The sequence below is a fragment of the Balaenoptera ricei genome, chromosome 13, assembly GCF_028023285.1.
Source record: "Balaenoptera ricei isolate mBalRic1 chromosome 13, mBalRic1.hap2, whole genome shotgun sequence".
Taxonomy (NCBI): Eukaryota; Metazoa; Chordata; class Mammalia; order Artiodactyla; family Balaenopteridae; genus Balaenoptera; species Balaenoptera ricei.
Window position 1 is genome coordinate 16,201,042 of NC_082651.1, and position 23,709 is coordinate 16,224,750.

The following is a 23,709-nucleotide window of genomic DNA, read 5'->3' on the forward strand; positions in this document are numbered from 1 at the left end:
GAAAGGAGACAGGAAACTTTATCATCTCTCCAAACTACTCCAGCCTAACCTATAGTGATTTTGGCAATTCAAATGCAATGATTTTTCCTCAGGACTTGCAATGCGGGCTTTCTCTCTGTCCTCAAACCTCTCTCAGCACAGGGTTTGGGAAGACGTTATTTTTACACAGGTTCTTACCTTCCCACAACAAAACACATCTAAAAAGTGCTGAGACAGCCCTCGGGAAAGTTTGGACCCTGGAGCTCTGGATGGGTTTCAGCTTCACATGGAGTCTGTAGATGGTCTCTTAGACACCAAACCCAGAAGGACAGAGAGGTCCCAGACAGAGGGCAATGAATGGACTGCCTACATTCTAGAGCACCCATGCCAGGGGGGACAAAGCAGCAAAATGCGTGCTCAATGGTCAGCTCCTCAGACCCTGAGGACAGGTTGAGAGAGCCGCTGGGCAGATGTCGTGGCCGCCAGCTCTCTAGCCGCTGCCCACGCAGCCAGAGCTTAAACGGCAGTGCGCCTGGTGCCTCGTTTATACCGTTTATACTTTGGATACTTGAGGATCTGAAGTGACCTCCCTAGGAGGTGACTCTGAACCTTCTTCCTTCCCACAGAATGCCTGCTTTCCTCTCGGTCCTCCACACAACATTCTGACAGAGCTCCCCAGCCTCTATCCCAGAAGGCACCAAGCCCTGCCCACCGTCTGTGCAAACGGTGAGTAATTACCACCAACTGCCCCTCACCTCCTACTAAGCCCCAGGCCTCCCTTGAGCAGGGAAGGAGGGAGAAAGGAGGGGAAGGCAGGAAACCCATCAGGGTCTCTCCAGTCCTGCCCCACTCAGCTCCCTGGGTCCATGCAGACCGATTTGCCACCATCACTCCTGCTCTCCCCACAAAGGCCTCCAACCCAGTGCTGCGGACCCAGCAGAGGGCTGTGGGACCTAAAATTCTGTGGGTTCCAAAGCTCAGGGCTTCTCAGAGACAACACTCAGGCATTACGAACCATTTCCAAACTGGAGCCTCAGAATACAACCGCTGGACAGAGCCCCACGGGCCACCCCATTCAGCATCTCCTCTGTTCAGGCCATGTCCCTCAAGCTCACACAAGCCTCCACGTGGCCCGGTGGGAGGTGGTGCCGGGTGGGAAGAGCCAGGCAAATGTGATCTCTATACCAGTCCCTGCCCCTGCATGGCTGAGTGGCCTCAGGCAAGGATCTTGACCTCTCTGAGGCTTGATTTCCTCCAGAGTAAAGCAGGAATAACCACAGTCCCCACCTGCAGGGTCATTCTGAGGGTTAAATGAGTTAATGTACACAATATTCCTCTGGGACACAGAACACTCAAAGAAGGAGACTGTTACCTCTGCAAAAAGTACTGTTCAGAAAGAAGAGAAATTCAGGTAGCAGTCCTGCTATGTTTCTCTCTCTCTCTCTTTTTTTTTTTTTGGCCCAGCCTCATGGCTTGCGGGATCTTAGCTCCTCAACCAGGGATGGAACCTGCGCCCACGGCAGTGAAATCACGGAGTCCTAACCACTGAACCGCCAGGGAATTCCCCTGCTATGTTTCTCACTGGCTCTGTGAGGTGAGGAACTCTTTGCTTGTCCGGGACCCAGTTTCTTCAACTGTAACTAAAATCCAACCAGTATCTCTAATGTCCCTTCTTAAAAAAAAGTATGTGTGTGTGTACAGACATATATGTACGTGCACATATATGTATACATATAGTCACATATGTGTGCATATATTCATATATGCATATGAACACATATGCACATGGTTTATTCATGTATGATATGTGTGTTTGTACACCAGGGTTTTTCAACCTCAGCACTACAAACATTTGGGGAAAGATAATTTTTTGTTGTGACGGACTATCTTGTGCCTTTTAAAATATTTAGCAGCATCCTTGGCCTCTACCCACGAGATGCTAGTAGTATCCCTCTCCCACCAAGTCGTAACAACCAAAAATGTCTCCAGACATTGTCAAATGCCCCCTGGGGGACAAAACTGCCCCCGGTTGAGAACTAGTCATGTGTATACACACACACACACACACACACACACACACATTAATAAGACACGTGCTTTGACAGAGTGAAGAGGTAAGCAGGGTGAGAACAGAGGAACTAAATTTCCGTGTACAGAGCCCTTGCAATGTGCTCATGGAAACTTTACAGGGGTTGAGACTACAAACACAGTACTTTTGAGCTTCTTTACATCTGTAAAACGGTTACTGTGCTTGTAAAGACTGCCCGCAGACTTAATTTGGCTTAGACATACAGAGTCCCATTTAGTGCGCAAACTCGCCGGGCCCCAGGACTTCCCAGCTCCAATCAAGAATGTGCTCGGGAGCTCAGCCTGAGGCAGAAGAATACAGGGGGACCCTGTGTGCTCCCTCCTCACACGCTGGCCTTGAGCACGCTTGAGGAAAAGGAGCCGCCTGGGGCAGCAGGCTGCTGGGGGTCTTGCCCAAGGAAGGAGGCGTTTTTGCCAAATGTGCAATTCCCTTTTCACCGGATGCATTAACGGATTTGACTAAACGTCTGTCTGCCCGGTTCAGAAGAGCAAGGGGCTTGGTGAACAAACTCGAGGACACGGACGTGAGACCACATGTACACACCTACCCGCCTTGCTAATTTAAGTGAAAATGAACAGTAATCATGATAGGCAGAGAGGTAAAGTGGAAGAGGGGGAGGTGAATGTCTGCTTTAAAGAGGGGTCTCTGCTTACCCCAGTGTTTAAAAACGAGAATCTTGAACTCCCTTTCTACCTCATCACGACTTCTGTAACATTTGTTTTTAATTTATCCAAGATCATAATCTTCACTGAGGACCACATGTGAGCCAAACCTGAACTTGAAAACCAAGCTGGGCCTTTTGTTCTACCTGCATTAATGAGTACACAAAGGGGCATCTGATTTCTCCTTCCCCCACCAGTCTGAACACGAGTTCCCATTTCTGTAACTAACAACATGAGAAGGGACTGCAGGCGGCCTGTGGGTACTGGGCCCAGGGACAGGTATCAGGAAAAGAAGGTTCCAATCCCACCTGATTCACCATGTGCCACTGAGTCAAGTTATTTCTAGCACTGAACCTCATATTTATTTATTTATTTTTATTGGAGTATAGTTGCTTTACAATATTGTGTTAGTTTATACTGTACAGCAAAGTGAATCAGCTACACATACACATATATCCCCCTCTTTTTTGGATTTCCTTCTCATTTAGGTCACTACAGAGCAGTGAGTAGAGTTCCCTGTGCTATACAGTAGGTTCTCCTTAGTTATCTATTTTATACATAGTATCAATAGTGTATATATGTCAATCCCAATCTCCCAATTCATCCCACCACCCTCTCTTTCCCCCTTGGTATCCATACGTTTGTTCTCTACGTCTATGTCTCTATTTCTGCTTTGTAAGTAAGATCGTCTATACCAATTTTTTCAGATTCCGCATATATGCATTAATATACCATATTTGTTTTTCTCTTTCTGACTTACTTCACTCTGTATGACAGTCTCTATGTCCAACCATGTCTCTACAAATGACCCAATTTTCGTTCCTTTTTATGGCTGAGTAATATTCCATTGTATATACGTACCACATCTTCTTTACCCATTCCTCTGTTGATGGACATTTAGGTTGCTTCCATGAGCTGGCTATTGTAAACGGTGCTGCAATGAACATTGGGGTGCGTGTATATTTTCGAACTATGGTTTTCTCTGGGTATATGCCCGGGAGCAGGATTGCTGGGTCATATGGTAGTTCTATTTTTAGTTTTTTAAGGAATCTCCATACTGTTCTCCATAGTGGTTGTATCAATTTACATTCCCACCAACAGTGCAAGAGGGTTCCCTTTTCTCCACACCCTCTCCAGCATTTACTGTTTGTAGATTTTTTGATGATGGCCATTCTGACTGGTGTGAGGTGATACCTCACTGCAGTTTTGATTTGCATTTCTCTAATAATTAGTGATGTTGAGCCACTTTTCATGTGTTTGTTGGCCATCTGTGAGCCTCATCTTTAGATGTATTGACAGTTCCCTGCTAGTTGGATACACTGTGTACATTCAGTAGCATTATGAAGGTCTACAGAACTCTAGTTATTCACACTGAAAATGAAGACCGAGCTACGGTTCCCAAAGTGGGTTTGGCAGAACTCTGGTTCCGCGAGATGCTACTCAGAAATAAAGGGGTCTACATCCCTTCACTCATCCGACAAATACTTGTGGAGGGCCATTCTAAATGCCTGATGCTGAGAATCCTGTAGAGAACAGAACGGACCCACTCCCTGACTTCTTCAGTGAGGGTAGGATCCAGAGAGGACAAGTGTGTATCAGGTCATTGTTAAGCCACATATTTACCAGCAAAGAAACATGGTCAATTACAGGGAGCTGAGCATTTGCAGCAGGGACCACATCTAAGGCTGGGAGCCAGGGAGTATGCAGTGAGACTTACGCACGGGGTGGGGGACGCCAGGTGGAGGGTAGTATTCCAAACACAAGGAAAGCCTTGATCAAATAAGCCCAAGGAATCCTGCGTAATACACTCTTCTCTAAGAGATTCGCAGTGCACACTGGCATGTTAAAGGCCCCAGAAGTCTTGCAGAAATGAAGCAATAGGACTACCTCTTAACATCCCCTGGATGTTACTCTGGGAAATGCTGATAGAGGCACTATTGTTCCCATAGCCTATAAGAAAGTTCAGCATAAAACAAAAGCTCTAGTTTATGTAATTGGAAAACTATCATGTGTCCATTCAGAACAGCCAAAATACCTTGGAGTTGCTAATGTAATTCTAAAGTATTTTCCTTGGCAAAGGCCTAAAAACATATAGCTTCCACAACTGCTAACATACTCCCAGCATCACAGATGAAAGACTGACTGTCCACAGCTACACACCAGTGGGCACTCTGTCTCCAGCACAGAAATCTGCTTCATTTTTAAAAGAATGTACAGCCTGAATACTGGGATTAACTGAGAAAATCTTGATAAAAATTAAAATTAAAATGATCAACTCACCAAAGATCAACTTATCAAAGATTACGCCCTGAAAGATCTCAGAAGTGAAAAATGATTTCCTTTGTTAGTCTAAAAATGTCCAGGAGGAAGACAGGTTTTTGCTGTTTATTATATACGATATATTAAAAAGAGAGAAATGCAATTAAACAAATATCCACACAGTACAGATTTTGTGTACAAGGCACTGTGCTGGGGCAATGGTAATCGAAAGGGAAATATGACAGCCAGGATTGCTAAGAATATGGATTCTAGAAAACCAGCAATACAAAAATGAACATAAGTGCTTGCCCAGGGAATGGTACCATATACAGACTACATTTCCCAGGGGCTAGGGAGGCCAGAAAACCCAGGACCCCCAAAGCTGATAATGAGTTTACCTTAACAAAGTCCTTACTATGTACCAGGCGTTGTTCTTTGTGCCCCTGTACAACTTTACTTAATCTTTGCAACCATGAAGTAGGTTCCAGGAATATAAAAATATGGCCTCGGCCTCAGCATTCAATGTAAATCTGTTGTTCAGCTGTGGCTTCAGTCTTCAGAAGGCCTGAACTTCTGCATGATGGATGATCACGTGGTCACAGAGGTGACCAACATATCTAATTAGTGTCACAATGTGAGAAATAAGTAAATGAAGCATGTTTGGCCTTGCTGTCACTATCTGAACATGCCCTTTCCAGAACAGGGAAGCATTCCACAGGTAATTTGAGTGGAAATCTCCTTATGAGCTTTATCCATTGAAATGCTAACAGTTGGCAGAAGCAGATATGTATATATTTTATTGAAAGAATAAAATATGAGCATGAAAGATGTTAATTTCATAGAAAACAATTCTAACATACAACTACAATTACTAAATAAATAGGAGGATTAATTAACATTATTAAGACTAAAAGTACATTAAAAGTAGAGAACATTACATACTTTTAGAACAAAAATAGTGATTGTTTTAGGGCTTCCCTGGTGGCGCAGTGGTTGAGAATCTGCCTGCCAATGCAGGGGACACAGGTTCGAGCCCTGGTCTGGGAAGACCCCACATGCCGCGGAGCAACTAGGCCCGTGAGCCACAATTACTGAGCCTGTGCGTCTGGAGCCTGTGCTCCGCAACAAGAGAGGCCGCGATAGTGAGAGGCCCGTGCACCGCAATGAAGAGTGGCCCACGCTTGCCGCAACTAGAGAAAGCCCTTGCACAGAAACGAAGACCCAACACAGCCAAAAATAAATAAATAAATAAATAACAAAAATAAAGGAATTCCTTTAAAAAAAAAAAGTGATTGTTTTAAAATTACAATATGCATATTATATTCTACTTTTAAATTCTATTGATTGCTTGGTATGCTCATACATTAAACAGAATAACCTTTAGGAGCTATATATACATGCACCCTTAGCATTCAGACTATGGTCTCTAAAGAACGTATTTCACTGAAAGGAAGCAGAGCTCCTAGAAATGGCTGATTCCAGGTCTGGAGCAGGAAATCCACAAGATGAACTTGGAACCACACCAGTAATCAGGGAAGCATCAAAGACCACAAGACCACTAGGACTGTGTACACAAAAAGACTCAGGAGCCATCTTGAAGAGACTCCCGCTGGCTAAAGATGGGGAAATCTGAGTTTCAGTAAAGATAATAATTGTAAATCGACTGAACTACATACCAAATAGGTTTAAGTCCATGAATTTGTAACGATATTTCAAGAAATAACTTCAGTGGTCACCTTTGCAGGGTAATTGGAAACCAACTGAAAACTGGGGAAAGAATCAAATATTTAAATTGCTTTTTCCACATGATCTAGAGCAGGGGTCAGCAAACTGTTTCTGTCAAGGGCCAGATCTTTTCAGCTCTGTTGGCCAATTATGGCCTCACTGGCAACTACTCAATTCAGCCCTTGCAGTGCAAACGCAGCCACTGACAATATGCAAATGAATGGGCATGGCTGTTTCAATAAAACTTTAATTACAGAAATAAATATTGGGTTGGATTTAGCCTGTGGACCTCAGTTTGCTGACCTCTGATCTAAGGTAACTAATAGTTGATGAGGGGTAGCTTCTTTCTTTCTTTTTTTTTTTAGTATTTATTTATTTATTTGGCTGTGCCAGGTCTTAGTTGTGGCACATAGGATCTTTAGTTGCATCATTCGAACACTTAGTTGTGTCATGTGGAATCTAGTTCCCTGACCAGGGACCGAACCTGGGCCCCCTGCATTGGAAATGCAGAGTCTTAGCCACTGGACCACCAGGGAAGTCCCGAGGGGTAGTTTCTCTTTTAAAAAATATTACAGGGGCTTCCCTGGTGGCGCAGTGGTTGAGAATCCGCCTGCTAATGCAGGGGACACGGGTTCGAGCCCTGGTCTGGGAAGATCCCACAGGCCGCGGAGCAACGAGGCCCGTGAGCCACAACTACTGAGCCTGTGCGTCTGGAGCCTGTGCTCCGCAACAAGAGAGGCCACAATAGTGAGAGGCCCGCGCACCACAATGAAGAGTGGCCCCCACTTGCCGCAACTAGAGAAAGCCCTCGCACAGAAACGAAGACCCAACACAGCCAAAAATAAATAAATAAATAAATATTTTTTAAACAAAGAAAAGATGACTACTATCTTTAAAAAAAAAAATATTGCAGCTGATAGATGAAGTAACGATACAAATAGACTATCGCCATTTTGAAACTGCTCAGGAAGCAATGGATGTGGGTGATGATCATCAGTGGCTGTTAGTATCACAGAGAGACAACCAGACCTTAATTGTCTCACAGTGTAAGGACAACATCTATGAATGAGTCTTGCAAAAATAAGTTAAAAAGTAAAATAAAGTCTATAAAAGTCAATTTACAGAACCAAAAAGATTAAAAATAAAATAAAATAAATTAAAGAAGAGAGAGAGAACCGTGAAGCTTGATCAAGAATCTAAATCCAGCTAATGATTTTCAAGAACTACAGGGGACAGAAACACATGTCTAAAGAAACCCTGGGGTTGCATTTAACAAAATCCAGACAGACTGTGAGAAACTCCAGTCATCAGATAAAAACCTAAAAATCCTAATTAGGAAGTTCTTTACATCCTATGAAGAACACAGAACAGAATGTCAACTCTGCTACCTCAATATTCCACAAGATTTCAAAATCATGTACCGTAATTTCTTAATGAATCATTGATTTATGATTGATGCTGCCATAAAAACTATGAAGAACAAACTATTATTTTTTAAAAAAGACCAAAAATATCTTGTTCCTTCATCTTATTCAGTATTCACAAATATGCTATAGAGAAGCACAGAAACAATCTAGCACCTCACAGAGCTGAGAAATTGTTCCTGTGTTAAAATGTCAAACTTTAAAAATCCGACCACCATACACACACACACACACACACACACACACACACACACACAGAGACTACTATTCAGCCATAAAGAAAAACAAAATTTTGCCATTTGCAGAAAAATGGATGGACTTGGAGGGCATTATGTTAAATGAAATAAGTCAGAGAAAGACAAATACTGCATGATATCACTTATATGTGGAATCTAAAACATACAACAAACTAATGAATATAACAAAAGAGCAAACTCACAGATATAGAGAACAAATTAGTGGTTACCAGCAGGGAAAGGGAAAGGGGGAGGGGCAATATAGGGGTAGGGAATTAAGAGGTACAAAATACTGTGTATAAAATAAGCTACAAGGATATATTATACAACACAGGGAATATAGCCAATATTTTATAGTAACTATAAATGGAGTATAACCTTTAAAAATTGTGAATTGGTATATTGTACACCTGTAGCTTACATAATATTGTACAGCAACTATACTTCAACTAAAAAATGCAAAAAATACATAAATAAATAAATAAAACAAAAAAATCTGACCACCAATCTGGCCACTACCACAGTGATAACTGTTTTTGGCAAGATACATCAGTAGATGATGCTAAAACCAGCAGGCGAAAGTTTGATGAGAAATGGGATATCTACATAGTCTCAAAGTATCTCCCCATAAGACACTTGTTAATTACAAAGAGGAAAAATAGTAACTCTCTTGGAGAAATCTGATAGACCAAATTTTAACCAAGTGATCAAAATGGGGAAAAACAGATGGCACCTCTTAGAAGCATTGAGAAAGACATCAATGCTGCATCAATTATGCAGTTTTGTTACCCAAAATAAACAACCTGAATCTACTTGAAGAAACATCATAAAAAAACAAAAAGAAATGTTCAAGGTCCTACAAAGTAAATGGCTTGTTAAGAATTATTAAGAATTCTTGTTAAGAATTATTCTTAAAAATTATTAAGAATTCTTGTTAAGAATTATTCTTAAAAAGTCAACACAAGAGACAGATCAAAAAACTGTTCTACAACTTCCCTGGTGGCGCAGTGGTTAAGAATCCGCCTGCCACTGCAGGGGACACAGGTTCGAGCCCTGGTCCGGGAAGATCCCACGTGCTGCGGAGCAACTAAGCCCGTGCGCCACAACTACTGAAGCCCGCATGCTACAACTACTGAAGCCTGAGCGCCTAGAGCCTGTGCTCTGCAACAAGAGAAGCCACCGCGATGTGAAGCCCACACACTGCAATGAAGAGTAGCCCCCACTCACCGCAACTAGAGAAAGCCCGTGTGCAGCAACAAAGACCCAACGCAGCAATAATAAAATATAAAATGAATAAATAAATCTCTAAAAAAAAAAAAAAGACTGAGGGAGACTAAAGATACATGACAACTAAGTATAGCACAGGTCTTGGGGCCATTCCAGACATCCCCCAGACCCAGCAAAATTTTTTAGTTTTTTTTTTTTTTAACTACAAAAGACATTTGAGGGCTTCCCTGGTGGCACAGTGGTTAAGAAACCACCTGCCAATGCAGGCGACACAGGTTCGAGCCCTTTTCCGGGGAGATCCCACATGCCATAGAGCAACTAAGCCCGTGCACCCCAACTACTAAGCCTGCGCTCTAGAGCCGATGAACCACAACTACTGAGCCCACGCGCCTAGAGCCCGTGCTCTGCAACAAGAGAAACCACCGCAATGAGAAGCCCGTGCACGGCAGCAAAGAGAGACCCTCGCTCACCACAACTAGAGAAAGGCCGTGCAGCAACGAAGACCCGATGCACCCAAAAATAAATAAATAAAATAAATAAATTTATTTTAAAAAATGTGTTTAAAAATTTTTTTTTGGTCACTAAACATCTTAATCAAGTTGTAATAATACTGTAAATTATTTTGATGACATTTCTGATTTCTTTCTATATCTCAGAGATTCATCCTATGATATTTAGTTTTAGCCTTGGAAAAATCCTGGTTTTAAAACACAGTGCACTCAGCCAAAATGTAATTCAGTGACCCTCAAACACTACCACTATCCCCATTTTGCCTAAGAGCGCCCTGGGGCACAGGGGTACACAGCCAAACCATGGCTGGGCTAGGGTCCAAGGTCTGACTGACTGTGGCCAAATCCTAGTCCCAGACCCCTTAGCCACAAATATCGCGGTCAGTGGAATATGCTTTTCTACCCCTCAAGCCTCGGGCTTCTCTCCACCATTCCTCTCTCCTCTCTTTTGGTGCAAGCTCAAAGGAGCAGCTTACTAAGGTGTTCTCCCCACCTCTGGACTTTCTCCCCATCCCCTCCTCTTCCTGCATTAACTTTCCTTAGGAGGGCCTGGGAACATGCCCGTGAGGATGATCTCTTTCCCACTCCAAAGCTTCAGACCAATGTCTCTCTCCCCGACAATCATTTAATTAACAGAAACGCTTATGTTGTAAAGTAGAAGTACGAAGCGTTTTCATCTCACGAATCTCTAAGACTCCCGCTATACCTCTCCTCTATGTATCCCACCTGGAAATGTTTAAATAGATGATATGATTAATAAGCAATGACTGTATCTAATTTACATACAAACTAATATTCACACATGTACAAGCAAGTGGGGCTGGTCAGGAGTGGAAGCAGGCAGTAGACCAAGTCAACAGATGCACATACCAATATTGCATATTGTGGTATCTAAGGATCCAAGTTTAGTACCTCAAGATGTCAGAAGAAAACACAAGGGAAACTGAAGGGGAAAAACATAGATTACATGGAGCTGCACAGCACAGAAAAGCAAAGGAAGATTAAGATCGCAATAAATACCATCTCTGGAACTATAAAGACACCAACCATTAAGGCTCTGACTCTACCCCAGGCAGAAGCAGTGATTAAAAGTTCCTCCTGTTAAAGGGCTGGGAAGGCCACTGAAGAGAATGAATGCAGAGATGTTGCTCATTAGCCATTTTTTATTCGCACACCATCTCTTTGTATCTTGCTCCAAATAGCATTTTCACATTAATTTGGCTGTCCACTTTCAGTAGAGGGGAGATTGCAGCATTGTGATTGGAACGATGGCTTTACGACCTTCTGGAGAGGTGTCTCTGGACCCCTCGCTTACTCTCTCAGGCTCAGCTTCCTCGTGGATAAAACAGAGATTGTACTAGCAGATGTGGTAACAGTTGTAAATGGTGTGATATAGCACCCTGGAACACTGCAGGTGCCTACAAGGCTGTTTTTTTAAAATATTGATGTTTAAATATTCATGCTGTCAACATTCAACAAATGTCTATGAATCATTTATCAGGGGTCAGGTCTTCTAGTTTAATAAAGAAATACTTTGAGGTGCATCTTCTCCATAGCATGGCTTTCTGCCAGGGTTGCTGTGAATCTCCCTGAGTAGTGGAGAGGGTAAAGCTCCAGGGGGTGCGGCTGAACTCTAGTCCTGTTTCCATCACTCATAATTGACCTTGGGCAAGTCTACAATCTCCCTGAGCTTGTGTTCCTCACCACTGGGGTGAGCTGGATGGTCCCTTCTAGCTCAGAGGGCTGCAGGGTACCCATGTGGAGTCCCTGCACAAGAATCTCAGGGAGGAACCCCCAATGCACTCCTAGAAGGCATGTCTTATAAATCCAGCTGACTCTAGTGACTCTGGTATATCATTTTTGGAATTTATGGAAACAGTATAGTCCTAAATATCAGAAATCACTGCTGCCAACAAATCTGCACTCGTAAATTGATCAGCTTTTCTTTTCTCTTTTTTTTTTCCTTGTTGATTATTTATTTTAAATACAGTAGTGTGTACATGTCAATCACAAACAACTTTTCATACTGCTCATTCCTACTTCTTTTGCTTTTCTTCCTTATCATCAGATCCATCTACTTCTTAATCACAGTTACTATCTCAGATTTACATCTTTGTTTTTCCACACAACACACTTTCTACAGATATTCCTACAAATAACGGCCCCATTCATGTTATAAAGTATATAAGACATTTATCTCGCCAAGATTAATGCCCTGTAATACGCAGATCTCCAAGAGGGCTTAGATAGGACCCCCGGCGCCTCCCCAACTTCTATTAACCATACTTGGAAGCCCCTTATTACTCTTTCCAGCATGCTACTGTTTTCAGAAAGAGACCACCTGGAAGATAAATTTGGTAAGTGAATAAAAAGGTATCAAATTACCTGATTCCTAATCTCAAACTATCTTACACACACACACACACACACACACACACAGAAAAGGGGTGGTGGTGGGGACTAACACATTCTCTGCAATTCTGTGTGTAAAAATTTAGTATTTATTTCTTTAACAGTCAATTTACTCAGTTACAGGTGATTGGGACTGATTTTTAACTTATAAAGAACTTTAACAAAAGCAACCAATTTATAAAATATTTTATAAAACGCACAATAAGGAAATAATATTTGCATACTTGGTTCACCAGAGCTTGGTTTGTTAACCGAACTACGCTGTAATCCAAATTGCAGGGGTAGCGAGCAAGCTTGCTCCTCCTGCCTCCTTCCACCCCAAAGACACACTTGTGTATTCTTCCAACCTCACCGATCTCAACAGGAAAAAACAGTCCCCCAGTTCAGAAAAGTTCATGTCTCCGTTAGCGGATAACCACTTTTTCTCTGAAGGAAGGTAATGTGGCAGTAAGATTCCTGGGGCTGCCACCTGAAGGTTATTTGACGCCTGTGGAGCACGGATAGTACTGGACGAAGAACTTCAACCACAGCCGCTCACTCACTTACACAACTGTTTATTTGGGAAGGTACCTTCCCAGGTCCGATGTGTAAAGTTGGAACAAATCTACCTGCCCTCCACCCTGACTGGTAACTCACAGTCAGGATTTCTGAACTGGGAGACAAAGGTCAGCTGCCCTTCTCCCAAGAGGGGGAGGAGCTAGTGACATCAGGCATGCGTGGAAAGTCACAAGGGTGAAATGGGAAGACCCAGACTTTGCACTCACAACCAAGTTAAAATCTTTGTGCTGTAGATGACTACCTGCGTGACCCTGAACAAGATACTTGACCTCTACAAGTCTGTCTGCCCAGCAGCAAAATGGGAATAGCAAGTATCTACTTCTTAGGTCAGAAGCAATGACAAATGTTAAGGTTTTAGCAACCATTGCCAAGTGCTTTCCCAATGGGGTGAGCTGTCAACACCCTTCAAGAACAGCAACTAAGAGCACCCACTTCACCGTACATTTGCCAGCACTGAACAGTCTTAGTAAGACAAAACCTTTGTTAATTTGGTGGCCAAAAAACAGTGCTTATCTTTATTAACATTTCTGACTACCTGGGAGGCTGAACGTAGTTTCACATAATGAGTAGGCATTTGTAGTTTCTTCTTTTGTGAATTTTTTGTTTACACTTATTTTTTCCACAATTGGGGTGAACACTTGGAGTCTTTCTTGTTCCTCCTCTTGAATGAAACAGATTTCTAAACTTCTGTAACAGTTTGAAAGTGTATGTGTGACTTCATTTCCTGTCCTGAGGACTCCAGGTAACTGGAATTATCATCCCTTACTACTTCCACAAAATCTCATGAAAAGGGTCATGTTCAAGAAAACATTTTTATGATCTAATTTTCAAACTTTGAAGTGTATTTCTAAGCTAAAAGGTCATTTTCCCATGAAAATCTGTAGGCTATACACATAATGAAAAGGAAAGACTTAGGATTCTGAACCTAAAACCTTTAGAACCTTAAAGCTACCTGGCAATTGAGGGATAACTCAGCACCTCAGAAAGAAGCTGCCCAGTGCCCCAGAGTTGTTCCCTGGGCAGCACACAGAGTATAGAGGAAAAGGCAAGCCCCCTTCACTCCACCCATGTCCCCTCATTCCCAAATGCCAAGGTTTTGGAAACTGCAATTATTTCACTGCTCCCTAAATCCAATCCAGTTTGGGAGAAAACAGTAACACATGGGACATATAAAAACCTCCTCTAAAAATACATTATTAGATTAGCCAACATGGGGCAATTCTCTACATGCTTTTTTTTTTTTCAGTCCTTTCCCATCCCCAGTAACTTAACACATGCCACCATCTGTCCCTGACTGAAAATGAGTTGTGTTTTGATCCTCACCTCTATCCCCCTTCAAAGTCAGCCAGCTCCAGACAATAAAAAGAGGAAAAATTTCCCAAGTGTGTCATATCTTTCAATCAATGCACAAACATCTCATTATTAACATGTAGCTAAAAGGTTCCCAAAAAGTTTGGCTTTATAACTGGGTACAGAGGAAGGGCCTGTGGTCTCCCTACTGCCAACAAAACCCCAGCCAACTTGCTCTTGGTTTTTACTGATAATCCCGAAGTCATCTAGCCAACCAATGCACTCCCCCTCAATTTCTGCAGCTCCACCTCTGCATTTTTCTACATCCCCTTCTTCAATGCTTGGGCTCACCTGCAAAGTAAGGAGAACAATACCTGCTGTTTGTGGATGGAGCTATGGAGTATCCTCCAGCTATGAGGGAAGAAGACTGCCTTCATCCCGAAGCTCTCAACCTCATCTCTTCCTCCTCTTCTTCCCCATTTACCCTCCGCCCTACCCTACCGCTGGTACAAACAAGCTCCCACTCCAGCATCGTACATGGACCCTCTCCGGAGCCTGCAGCTCTTCCCATCCCTCTCTTTGCCACAGCCCATCTTCTTAAATGGGTTGTCCAGAGTCTGGTTTTCCAACACCTTCCAGGCTACGGTAGATAGAAAGTGAAATGTGTAAGGTAGGAGGCTGCTTCCATGTGTGGGAGTCGGGTGTGGGTTCTGGCTGAGGAGTGAGGGACGGGCCACGCGGCAGGACCAGTCCTGGTTATAGCACCTTGACACCCAACGGAGAAGCCTGAAGCTAGTAGCTCTGCCTGCCTACCTTTCTCATCATCACTTGCCTGGAATATTGCTCTCTGCAGGCACCAATTACTTCCTGATTAGTGAATTCCCAAAGCTCCTTTCGACTCCTCAATCCTCTTCTCCCCTCTCTCTGTGGCATCTGACACTAAGGACCACCCCACCCCCCTTTCCTCCCCTCCAGCTTCCGTGCAGTCGCAGCACCTAAGCTCTCCCACCTTGGCAGAGACTCCTTTCCATCCTCCCTCAGTGACTTCTCTGCTCTGAGCATCCCCTTCCTTTCTTCTCCTGCTCCCTCGCATCATCCTGTTGCTGAAGTTTCAACTATTCCCTCAATATCCCCTCAAACCCAGTGCCTCTCCAATGAGACTTAGCAGTTCCTCTAAGTGAGACCCTCTGACAAACCGTGTGGGCTGTTATTGCTAAAATAGTTCATAAGCATCTATCCAGCACTGGGGAGGCAAAGATGGAGGGCCAGGGCCCCACTTGCCAGAAGTCACACCCCAAGTCTCCCTGGCTCAGACACCAGGAGTTAACTGTGACATCAGCCCCTTCCTCCCTCCCTCCCTCCCTTCCATCCATCTACCTACCACCTCTTCCCACACAAATTCAAGCAACCATGCCAGTCTCCCTCATCCTACCCTTCCTTTCCATTCAGATGCTCTTAAGCCCCTTTCACCTCACCCCTGGACTCCTGTGAGTCTCCCAAGCATTCTAGCTCCTTCCAGGTCCTCTCCCCACAATCACTATTATCGAGTCACATTATTTCCCAGCAGAACGTTGGATGGTACCCTGCTGCTTCTTGAATAAGGCCAGATTCCTTCACTGGCATTCAAGGTCTGGCCCCTTACCCTTCCAGGCAAATGGAAAAACTTGCCATTACCCCCAAATGTCCCTGAACTTCTACCCCACTCTATGCCTTTGCTCTCCCTGTGCTGGCTTCTACCTTCAGATGTACGTGCAGGACTTCCACTTTTCACTCTAAAAACCATTGTACTGTTTAAATTTTTTATAGTTAACAAAAATTACTTTGAATTAAAGAGTGATGAGTTTCAGGGACTAGTCTAAAACAATTTCCTTTACCTGCCTTCCTTGACCATGCCAGCCCAAGACAATTTTTCTATTCTTTTTATTCTGAAAATTCTTCTCTGAATTTTATTGACCCTTAACGTGGACTTCCTGTTATAGTGGTTTGTACTAACATTACTTCTTCCTAACTCGATTTTTAAGTCCTTCAGGGCAAAGCTGGGTCTAATTCATCCTAACTCTCACAGTCTCTTAGTCATTGCCCATGATAGGCCTACAATAAATATCAGATGAAGTCAAGGAGTTATGACTTTTATCTTAAGGATGCCAATCTGAATTTTCCCAGTTTTAGCAAGTAAAAATTGACTCTAAGTTGGAATATAGGATCTTTACGTTATGGATTTTCCAACGAGTTAATCATTTAAATTCCTTTTTATGCCACAATTTTTTGGGTAACTTTGCACATCACTGTAAAGGCTGGAACACTCTGTATTGAAGGTTAGGTGTGTGTGTGTGTGTGTGTGTGTGTGTACATGTGCTGGCCTACTTTTTCAAGATTCCCCAGAAGTAAGATCACTGAAGAATGAGACCAACCTAAACCTTTCCAAAATTGTAACAGAGCAAGCAGGTATTCTGTCAGATCCACCCACCCAAAGAAAAAGGACTGACAGGGTTTGAGTCCCTCCACAGTTTGTCATCAATTGTCACCCCAGAAATCTAAGTGCCAAAACTTCAGCAACGCAGGCAGGGCCCTCGTAAATGCTCATTCCATGTGAAAAGCCCTCATTAAACCCTGAGTTATATTTAGAGAAAAATAGAACAGAAGTTATATTTAGATGAAATGGCTTAAAAGAACTTTCCCAAAAGCAGCATGTTTATACTGATCTTCCAAAAGAAGAGGTTTTATCAATACTTGGCTTTTACATACAACTCCTAAAAACCAGAAAACTTCTCTATACGTACACAAAGATTTCTGCTTGGGCTCCTTTGTGTCAGGAAGGAAACAGGAGCACCCAGGATATCAGCAGGACTGCCCATGGGAAGCAGTGGGATGCGAAGGACTTAAAAACAGGCTCATGTTTGGAGGACAGAGTAATTTCCTACAGAAATTTGAGTTGTGATGGTCTGAGAAATCTATGAATAACTTGGTGCTTGAGCTGCACCACGGCAGCTCTAAAATTTATACACTGGACCCAAAACTATAGATTTCCTCAGCAACTCTACCTGGAAGTGCTCTTTTCCAAAATGTCATTAGCACTCACACTGTGGTCACGGTCAAACGCCTATCACTTTGCTGCTCACTCACTGAACCACATGTTGCATTTTCTTTTTGGCTCTGATTAGTCCAACTATTTTTGACATCCGTTTTCTTCTGTGCTGACTTACATTTTCCTAACAAAATTCTAGTCAACAGCACCAAGGTGGTTTAGTGAACTGGTGAAGGCTTTTCATGAATGAATGTATAATTTCGTGTGACTACTGTAAGGAGTGAAAGGTGATCTGTGGCCGTTATTCCTCTCTCCCCAGAGCTCCAGATGAGAATGAATCACGGCTCCGAGGCTTGGCACACACCCCGGGTTAAGGGGACCTCTTCTCTAAAGAGCCTCAGGAAGAAGCCACTTCCCAGCCTCCCAGCCAAACCAGAGTGGAGGACAAAGGTAACGCATGGGGAGGAGATGGCCAGACTGGAGGACTGGCCGGCCCCCAGTTGTCCCAGAAGGAATTTTGCCAGTGGGTGAGGGTGCTGCAGCCCTGCTGCTATTCCTAGGATCAATTAATACTATTCCTAGGGTCAATTAATACCCTGAGAACACTCCAGCCAAACCTCACGTTTGCCTCTGGCTTGGTATTTCCAGAAAGTGTTAGGGCATAAGAGAACTAAGGTCACCCAATTTTATACCACTTATAGGCCTTAGAGCAGCAAGGACTAAGGTTGTGAAATTTAGACGTGAAACCAAAAAAGACCTAGGCTGCTAAAAGAGAGACCAGATCATATAATCCACCACCCCCCTCACCCTTCAGCCAACTTCCTCCCCCTTCTCCCCCCCCATATCTATCTATCAATACATTCCTTTTACCAGGCAGGGACCCCTACAGAGGGCCACTCTGTCTGCACCTATAGTTTGCCTACAGTAAGAATCACATTAGTTACATTAATATAATCATCCAGAGGAAAAGCATCATCTCAATCCTACAGTCCAGACAATCAAGTGCTTAAGTGTTTCCTCCTTTGCTTTCCTAACAGTCATTGACGCCCAAGGATAGAGTCAAATTAGCAGGTTCTACTGAGTTGATCTAACTGCAGGAAACTTCAATAAATTTTGTAACCAGGCAGGTCAAAATACAATGACAGACACATAAGGGGCGCAGAAACAATGGGGGCATTGAACTTACTTTTCTGCAAGGGCAATTCATCAGGGAGGCAAGATGGAAACAGGAGAGTGAGACAGGACATACTAAGTCCCGTATGAAGGATCAACAGGGAGAGGGTGAATGTTCTTGGAGGCTCAAAAAGGAGGATAGTGACATGGGCTCAGGCAGGGAACAGCTGCAGGAATAAGCAGGGACAGGCAAAAGCATGCAGAGGGGAAAGGTTGGCTTCCTCAAGGAGGGCTCCAAAAATCCCATGCAGGCCTGGATGCAGTAATCAGGAATCGCCAGTACGAAAAAGAAGCAGCCTTTGGAAGCTCTTAGGCAAAAGAACATGTAAGATGGTAGAAAGAATGAAGGGTGGTAGAAGATGGTAGAAGAAAGTAGGGGACTGACACAAACAAAATCTGTCCCATTTGGGCTCCTGAGGGGGAGGGGAAGAGCAGCATATGAAGACAGGCAGTTGTCACCATTCAAAGAGGAAGAATCAAAATGCCCTGGTGAGAAAGGGGAAAGGAACAGCTAGCTTGAGTGAAATAATTGGTCATATTTGGAACATTTCTGGCGACTTTATCTGCACCAGGACATGGATCGGTGCTGACTCACAGAAATGCCAAACTCCTTTTCCCAGACAACTAAAGGTAAAATGGAGAAAAGGGACTCTGATAGTGTAGTGACCTACCTTTCCACACACACAGGTACAGAAACCCTACTAAAACTTTCAGAACTGAGCCACATCTGCGAACACGGAAGATAATCTGTGAAAACCTGAACAACGTTACTGCAGTTTGTTTTGCTCAACTTTTACTCACACATTTTTCTTTTAATATGAATGAGAAAAAGCGACAGCCAGATGCCCGTATCCAGCTCATATTTAGGACTTACGTTCGGGAGTTCCCAGGATGCACCAAGGCAGGGCCAAAGGTGCAGGGTCTTCCCTGCTTGAAAGGAGAGGGCTGTGCGGCTCCACTCTGCTCTCGGTTGGCCAGAGTCCCCAACCTCCACTCCCACACCCCAACCGGCCGGCAGAGCGGCCCCACTGCACCGGCGGCAGATGTCTCCACTCTCCACCGACCGCTGTACCATGACAGCAGGGATGGTCCATTCAGCACCAGCGTTTCCCAGGCAGCCCTTTAACTATGATTATTATTTAAGGACAACTTGAGCATAAAGTGAGTTTGTCGGGTCAGTTCTTAAGGCGCCAAACACCTTCCACCCCGAATCAAAACAGCACGAATTGGAGGGCACTGGGAAACCGGGCAGGGAGCAAAGAGAACCACTACGGCGTGCGGGCGCCCAAGCAGGAGCGCGCAAGAGCCTGGCGCATAGTAGGCAGGTGTTCACCCAAGATCTGCCATCGGACCTAGCACCTGGGCAGGGGCCCCTCGGGTGGGGTGGCAACTCAGGGGACAAAAAAAGCCTGGTCAGCCCCGGGCTGTGCCCCTCGCGACGCGGGGGGCGGGAGTTAGAGCCAGGGAGGGGGCGAAGGAATCCTCCCTCATTTGCACGTCGTCTGGGGCCCGGTCAATTTGCTTAATCACGGCTCTAAATGCCAGCGCGCAGCACACAATGCGCGCCCATTAACAGGTTTAAAGTGTCGCAGCGCTCGCTTTAAATGAGAAAAGCCGGCAACAAAGGGCGAAAAAGCCAAGTTCCTCAACTTGAAGAATGCCTCGATTCGCCCTCGAAATCATCTCGGCGAGTTTAAAATCCCGAGCCTTACAGAAAAGTTGAGGCCCCCGCGCGAGGGCTGGGGGTGGGGAGGGGTCTGTGTGAATAACCCGCCACGAATACTGGGTTTCTTAGGAACCAACTCACAGCCGCCCAGCGAAACTGGAGTCGTGGGGCAACGTCCCCAACCCAGCTCCCCCGGCCCCACTGCCCAACTGCCAGGGAAAGCTGACCGATTTCCAGGAAGGAAGCGAGACCCCCACACATACACACCCCCGCCCAACCGGCACAAATCCAAGTTTCCCTTTAGTGCGAGCAAAGAATTCTGGAGACCAAGGAGGACCCCAGAAGTGGACCCCAAAGCCGCTCCCCAGCAAAAGGGGAGAAAGTGCCTGCACTTTCCTTTCATGCAGGCACTGCCTAGCGCAGCCTAACCCTCGACCGCCAGAGTAGTTCAACCCCGTAAGCAAGTTCTGCCCAGGATCCTCACGGGACGGCACCATCCCCCATCCCCCACCCTGTCGCCGAGCCCGGGGGCGCATCTCGCGGGCCCCGGCCGCCCACCCGCCCCGGCGCAGCGGGACGGGCACTCACCGTGCGCGCTCCTCCCGGAGACAGGGGTCCGTTGGGGAGGTACGGGCTGCTCAGGTCCGGTATCATCAGGAACGGGTACCCAGGGTAGGGGGGACCCTTAAAGAACGCGCCGTCCTGGGCCCTTCTCACTGCGGGCAAGACCACGGAGGGGGTGAGGTCGGGGTCCCCGGGACAGCCCCGCGGCTGGGGACCCGGAGTGGGAACCGGGGACCCGAGCGCCCCCCACGCGCGCCCCAGGACTGCTGAGGCCGACAGGGGCGGAGAGCAGGGGCACGGCCACGGGGGTAAGGGGTACCGAGAGCGGCCGGAGATGAGGCGCCGAGCGCCGCGGGGCCGGGAGTGGGGGCTGCCGGGGCCGGCACTTACCTTCGGCGAAATAGTCCCGCGGCTTCTGGAAAGCGTCCCGGGCGGGCTGCGGACGCCTCTCCGCCTGCGGAGGAGACACAAAGGCGAAGGCGGGTGAGGGAGCGCGGGGCTGGGGTCCCCCGGGGGCGGCCGCGGAAGCCTTCTCACCTCCGAGTCCGAGCTGCTGCTCTGGTTCTCCGACTCGTTGACCAGGGACGACTTGACTTCGTCCAGGTCCCGCTGCGCCGAGGCGCTGTCGCTGCTCGGCTCCTGCTCCTCGCCCCCCTCGTCCTGGAAGGGGATCAGCTCGTCGTTGGCCCCGAGGTCGTCCCCTCCGCCGGCCGCCCCGGCGCTCGAGCCGCCGCCGCCGCCTCCCCCGCCGCCGCCGCCGCCGAGCTGGGGCATGGTGGGGCCGCGGGCCGGGGCCGCCGCTCTCGGAGCCCCTCGCCGCCCGCACCCGGCCCGGCGCCCGCCCCTCCCTCCCTCCCGCTGGCCGGCCCGCTCCGCTCGCCGCCGCGGCGGCCGCAGCAACAAAGTTTGACAGGGCGTGGCCCGGAGGGAAGCTGGGCCGGCGCGGCCGGGCCGGGGCGGGGGCAGCTCGGCTCGGGCCCCACCGGCAGCGCGGAGCCCGGGGCTCCCCAACTCGCTGCCGCCGCCGCCTGCTCCGCCGGGGTGTCCCAGCGCCTGGCCCGCCGGGGAGGGGCGAGCGGGGAAAGGGAGGAGGGACCGGCGCGCGGGCCAGGGGGGCCGGAGGGAGGAGCCCCGCTGCAAGCTGACACCCGCGCGCCTCGCAGAACCCGGAGAGCTCCGGCGCGCACACACTCGCATTCACACTCGCCTGCCGCTCGCTCACACCTTCCGGGGCTGCGCCTCCCCGCAGCTCGCACCGCCTTCGCGCCCAGACTCGCCCAGGCCCCCTCCCCGCGCCCTACCCTGCACCCCCGCGGCCCTGTCCCCACCCTCCGGCCGACCGCTCGGGTCCCGCCGCCACCCCTAGGCATCCCCTAACTTTCTTGCCGAGAACCCCCAGAATTCCGCACCGGCTCCACACCCCCTCCCACCGGATCCGCGCGCTGGCGGGCGGCACTGCCCCCTGCGGGAAAGCTTCGGACCCACAGACCGGCCGGGGACACTCTCGGTGCCTGGAGTCCTCGCAGCGCTGGGTCCCTCCCGGCCTGGTCGCCCTCGCCGGCTGCGTAGGGCAGAGGATTGGGGAAATGTATGGCACCCCGGAATATGCCGGGCGGCCTCCCGCTCCTCTTTCCTGTGGGGTTCCAACGCGCCCCCCGCCCCGGTTCAGGTTTCCGACTTTGTTCGGGTGTCCAGAGTCACCCACGCTGAAATCCCAAAGATCACCTTCGCCCCATAGTTCCGGACTAGGTCCTTAATCGAATAACTCACGGTCTTGGTTTCAGAAAGAGTTCGGGTTTGGTTCGTTGCGAGGGAAGATTGTCTGCCCGGTGACCTTTGAAGCGTTCACGAAGCTGCCTCGAGAGCCAATGAGCGTATGAAAAATGCCCGACCAGCCTCATGCTTAAAGAAATGCCTCCTGTGATAACATTAAAATATCATCTCTCCACCCAGTTCAGGAAAGTTTGAAAAAGTGGATCTTGTGTCCTCCACGGTGGGGAACTACTGGTGAGAGCGTCCGTTTTAAAAGCCGACTGGAAGGCAGAATGGGAGTACTTAAAAAACTATTTTAAACGCGACTGGCAGAGGAGTTTTACCAGGGATGTGTATACATATGGTCAAATTCACAGATACAAGAAAGTTCAAAGCAGCAGGGAGGTTGGTGAAAAAAAGAGTTCTGGGACTTTCTTACGGTGAGAGTCTGTGCAACAACCAGCTCAGGAGAATGAGGCCCCTGCACGTAAGGATCCTAAAATGATTTTGGAGAAACACCCGTAAGTGAAAATGTATATGGTGCTCACTCTTCTTTTTTGTTCTCTAAAAATGACATACCTGTGTTTGCTTCTTCATGGAAAGAAAGTCTGAGAAGACGCACGCCAAATGATCAATAAATATTTCTGGGAAGGGGGATAATTGAGAGGAGAGGGACAGTTTTGTTTTCTACTTTCTACATATTTTATTGTTTACAGCAAGCAGATGTGACTTATCTATATTTTCACACAATTAGTACATGAATATAGTTTCATAAAACTTCAAACAATAGAGATGCATCTTGAGAAAAAACTAAAAGTTTCTCTTTCCCCCACCTCCTTCCCACACCTCCCTCCAGTTAATCACTGTTATTAGTTTGGTGTACATCCTCCCAGACATCTTCTTAGGCAGTTGTGTACACATGTAAACACATATACAATTATTCAGGTTTACTTTCACGAAAATAGAATTATACTGTTCATATTATTACATGATATTTCATTTTTACAAGTTTTTGAAAGTCAGAAGGTTTTTTTCACGTGGCCCATTAACATGTGAAAAACCTATTGTATTAGTTTCCCATGGTTGCTGTGACAAATCACTGCAAACTTGGTGGCTGAAAACACCAGAAATGTATTCTCTCACTGTTCTCGAGGCCGGA

The 23,709-nt window shown here is 46.5% G+C and overlaps 1 protein-coding gene across 2 annotated transcripts in view; it reads right to left on the reverse strand.

The window, feature by feature from the left end:
- Nucleotides 1–22,083, reverse strand: part of TCF7L1 (transcription factor 7 like 1) — a 160,449-nt gene extending 138,366 nt beyond the window's left edge. Inside the window, exons 1-4 of one of the 2 annotated variants that reach the window (XM_059942380.1) lie at nucleotides 22,023–22,083; nucleotides 21,336–21,458; nucleotides 21,189–21,252; nucleotides 20,823–20,950 (exon numbers count right to left, since the gene is read on the reverse strand). In XM_059942380.1, coding sequence (XP_059798363.1) covers nucleotides 20,823–20,888 — 66 coding nt within the window. In that variant the 5' untranslated portion in view covers nucleotides 20,889–20,950; nucleotides 21,189–21,252; nucleotides 21,336–21,458; nucleotides 22,023–22,083. Of the gene's footprint in view, nucleotides 1–20,822; nucleotides 20,951–21,188; nucleotides 21,253–21,335; nucleotides 21,573–22,022 lie in introns of those variants that run through there. The other variant, XM_059942379.1, reaches the window with a different exon arrangement.
- Between the last annotated feature and the right edge of the window lie 1,626 nt (nucleotides 22,084–23,709).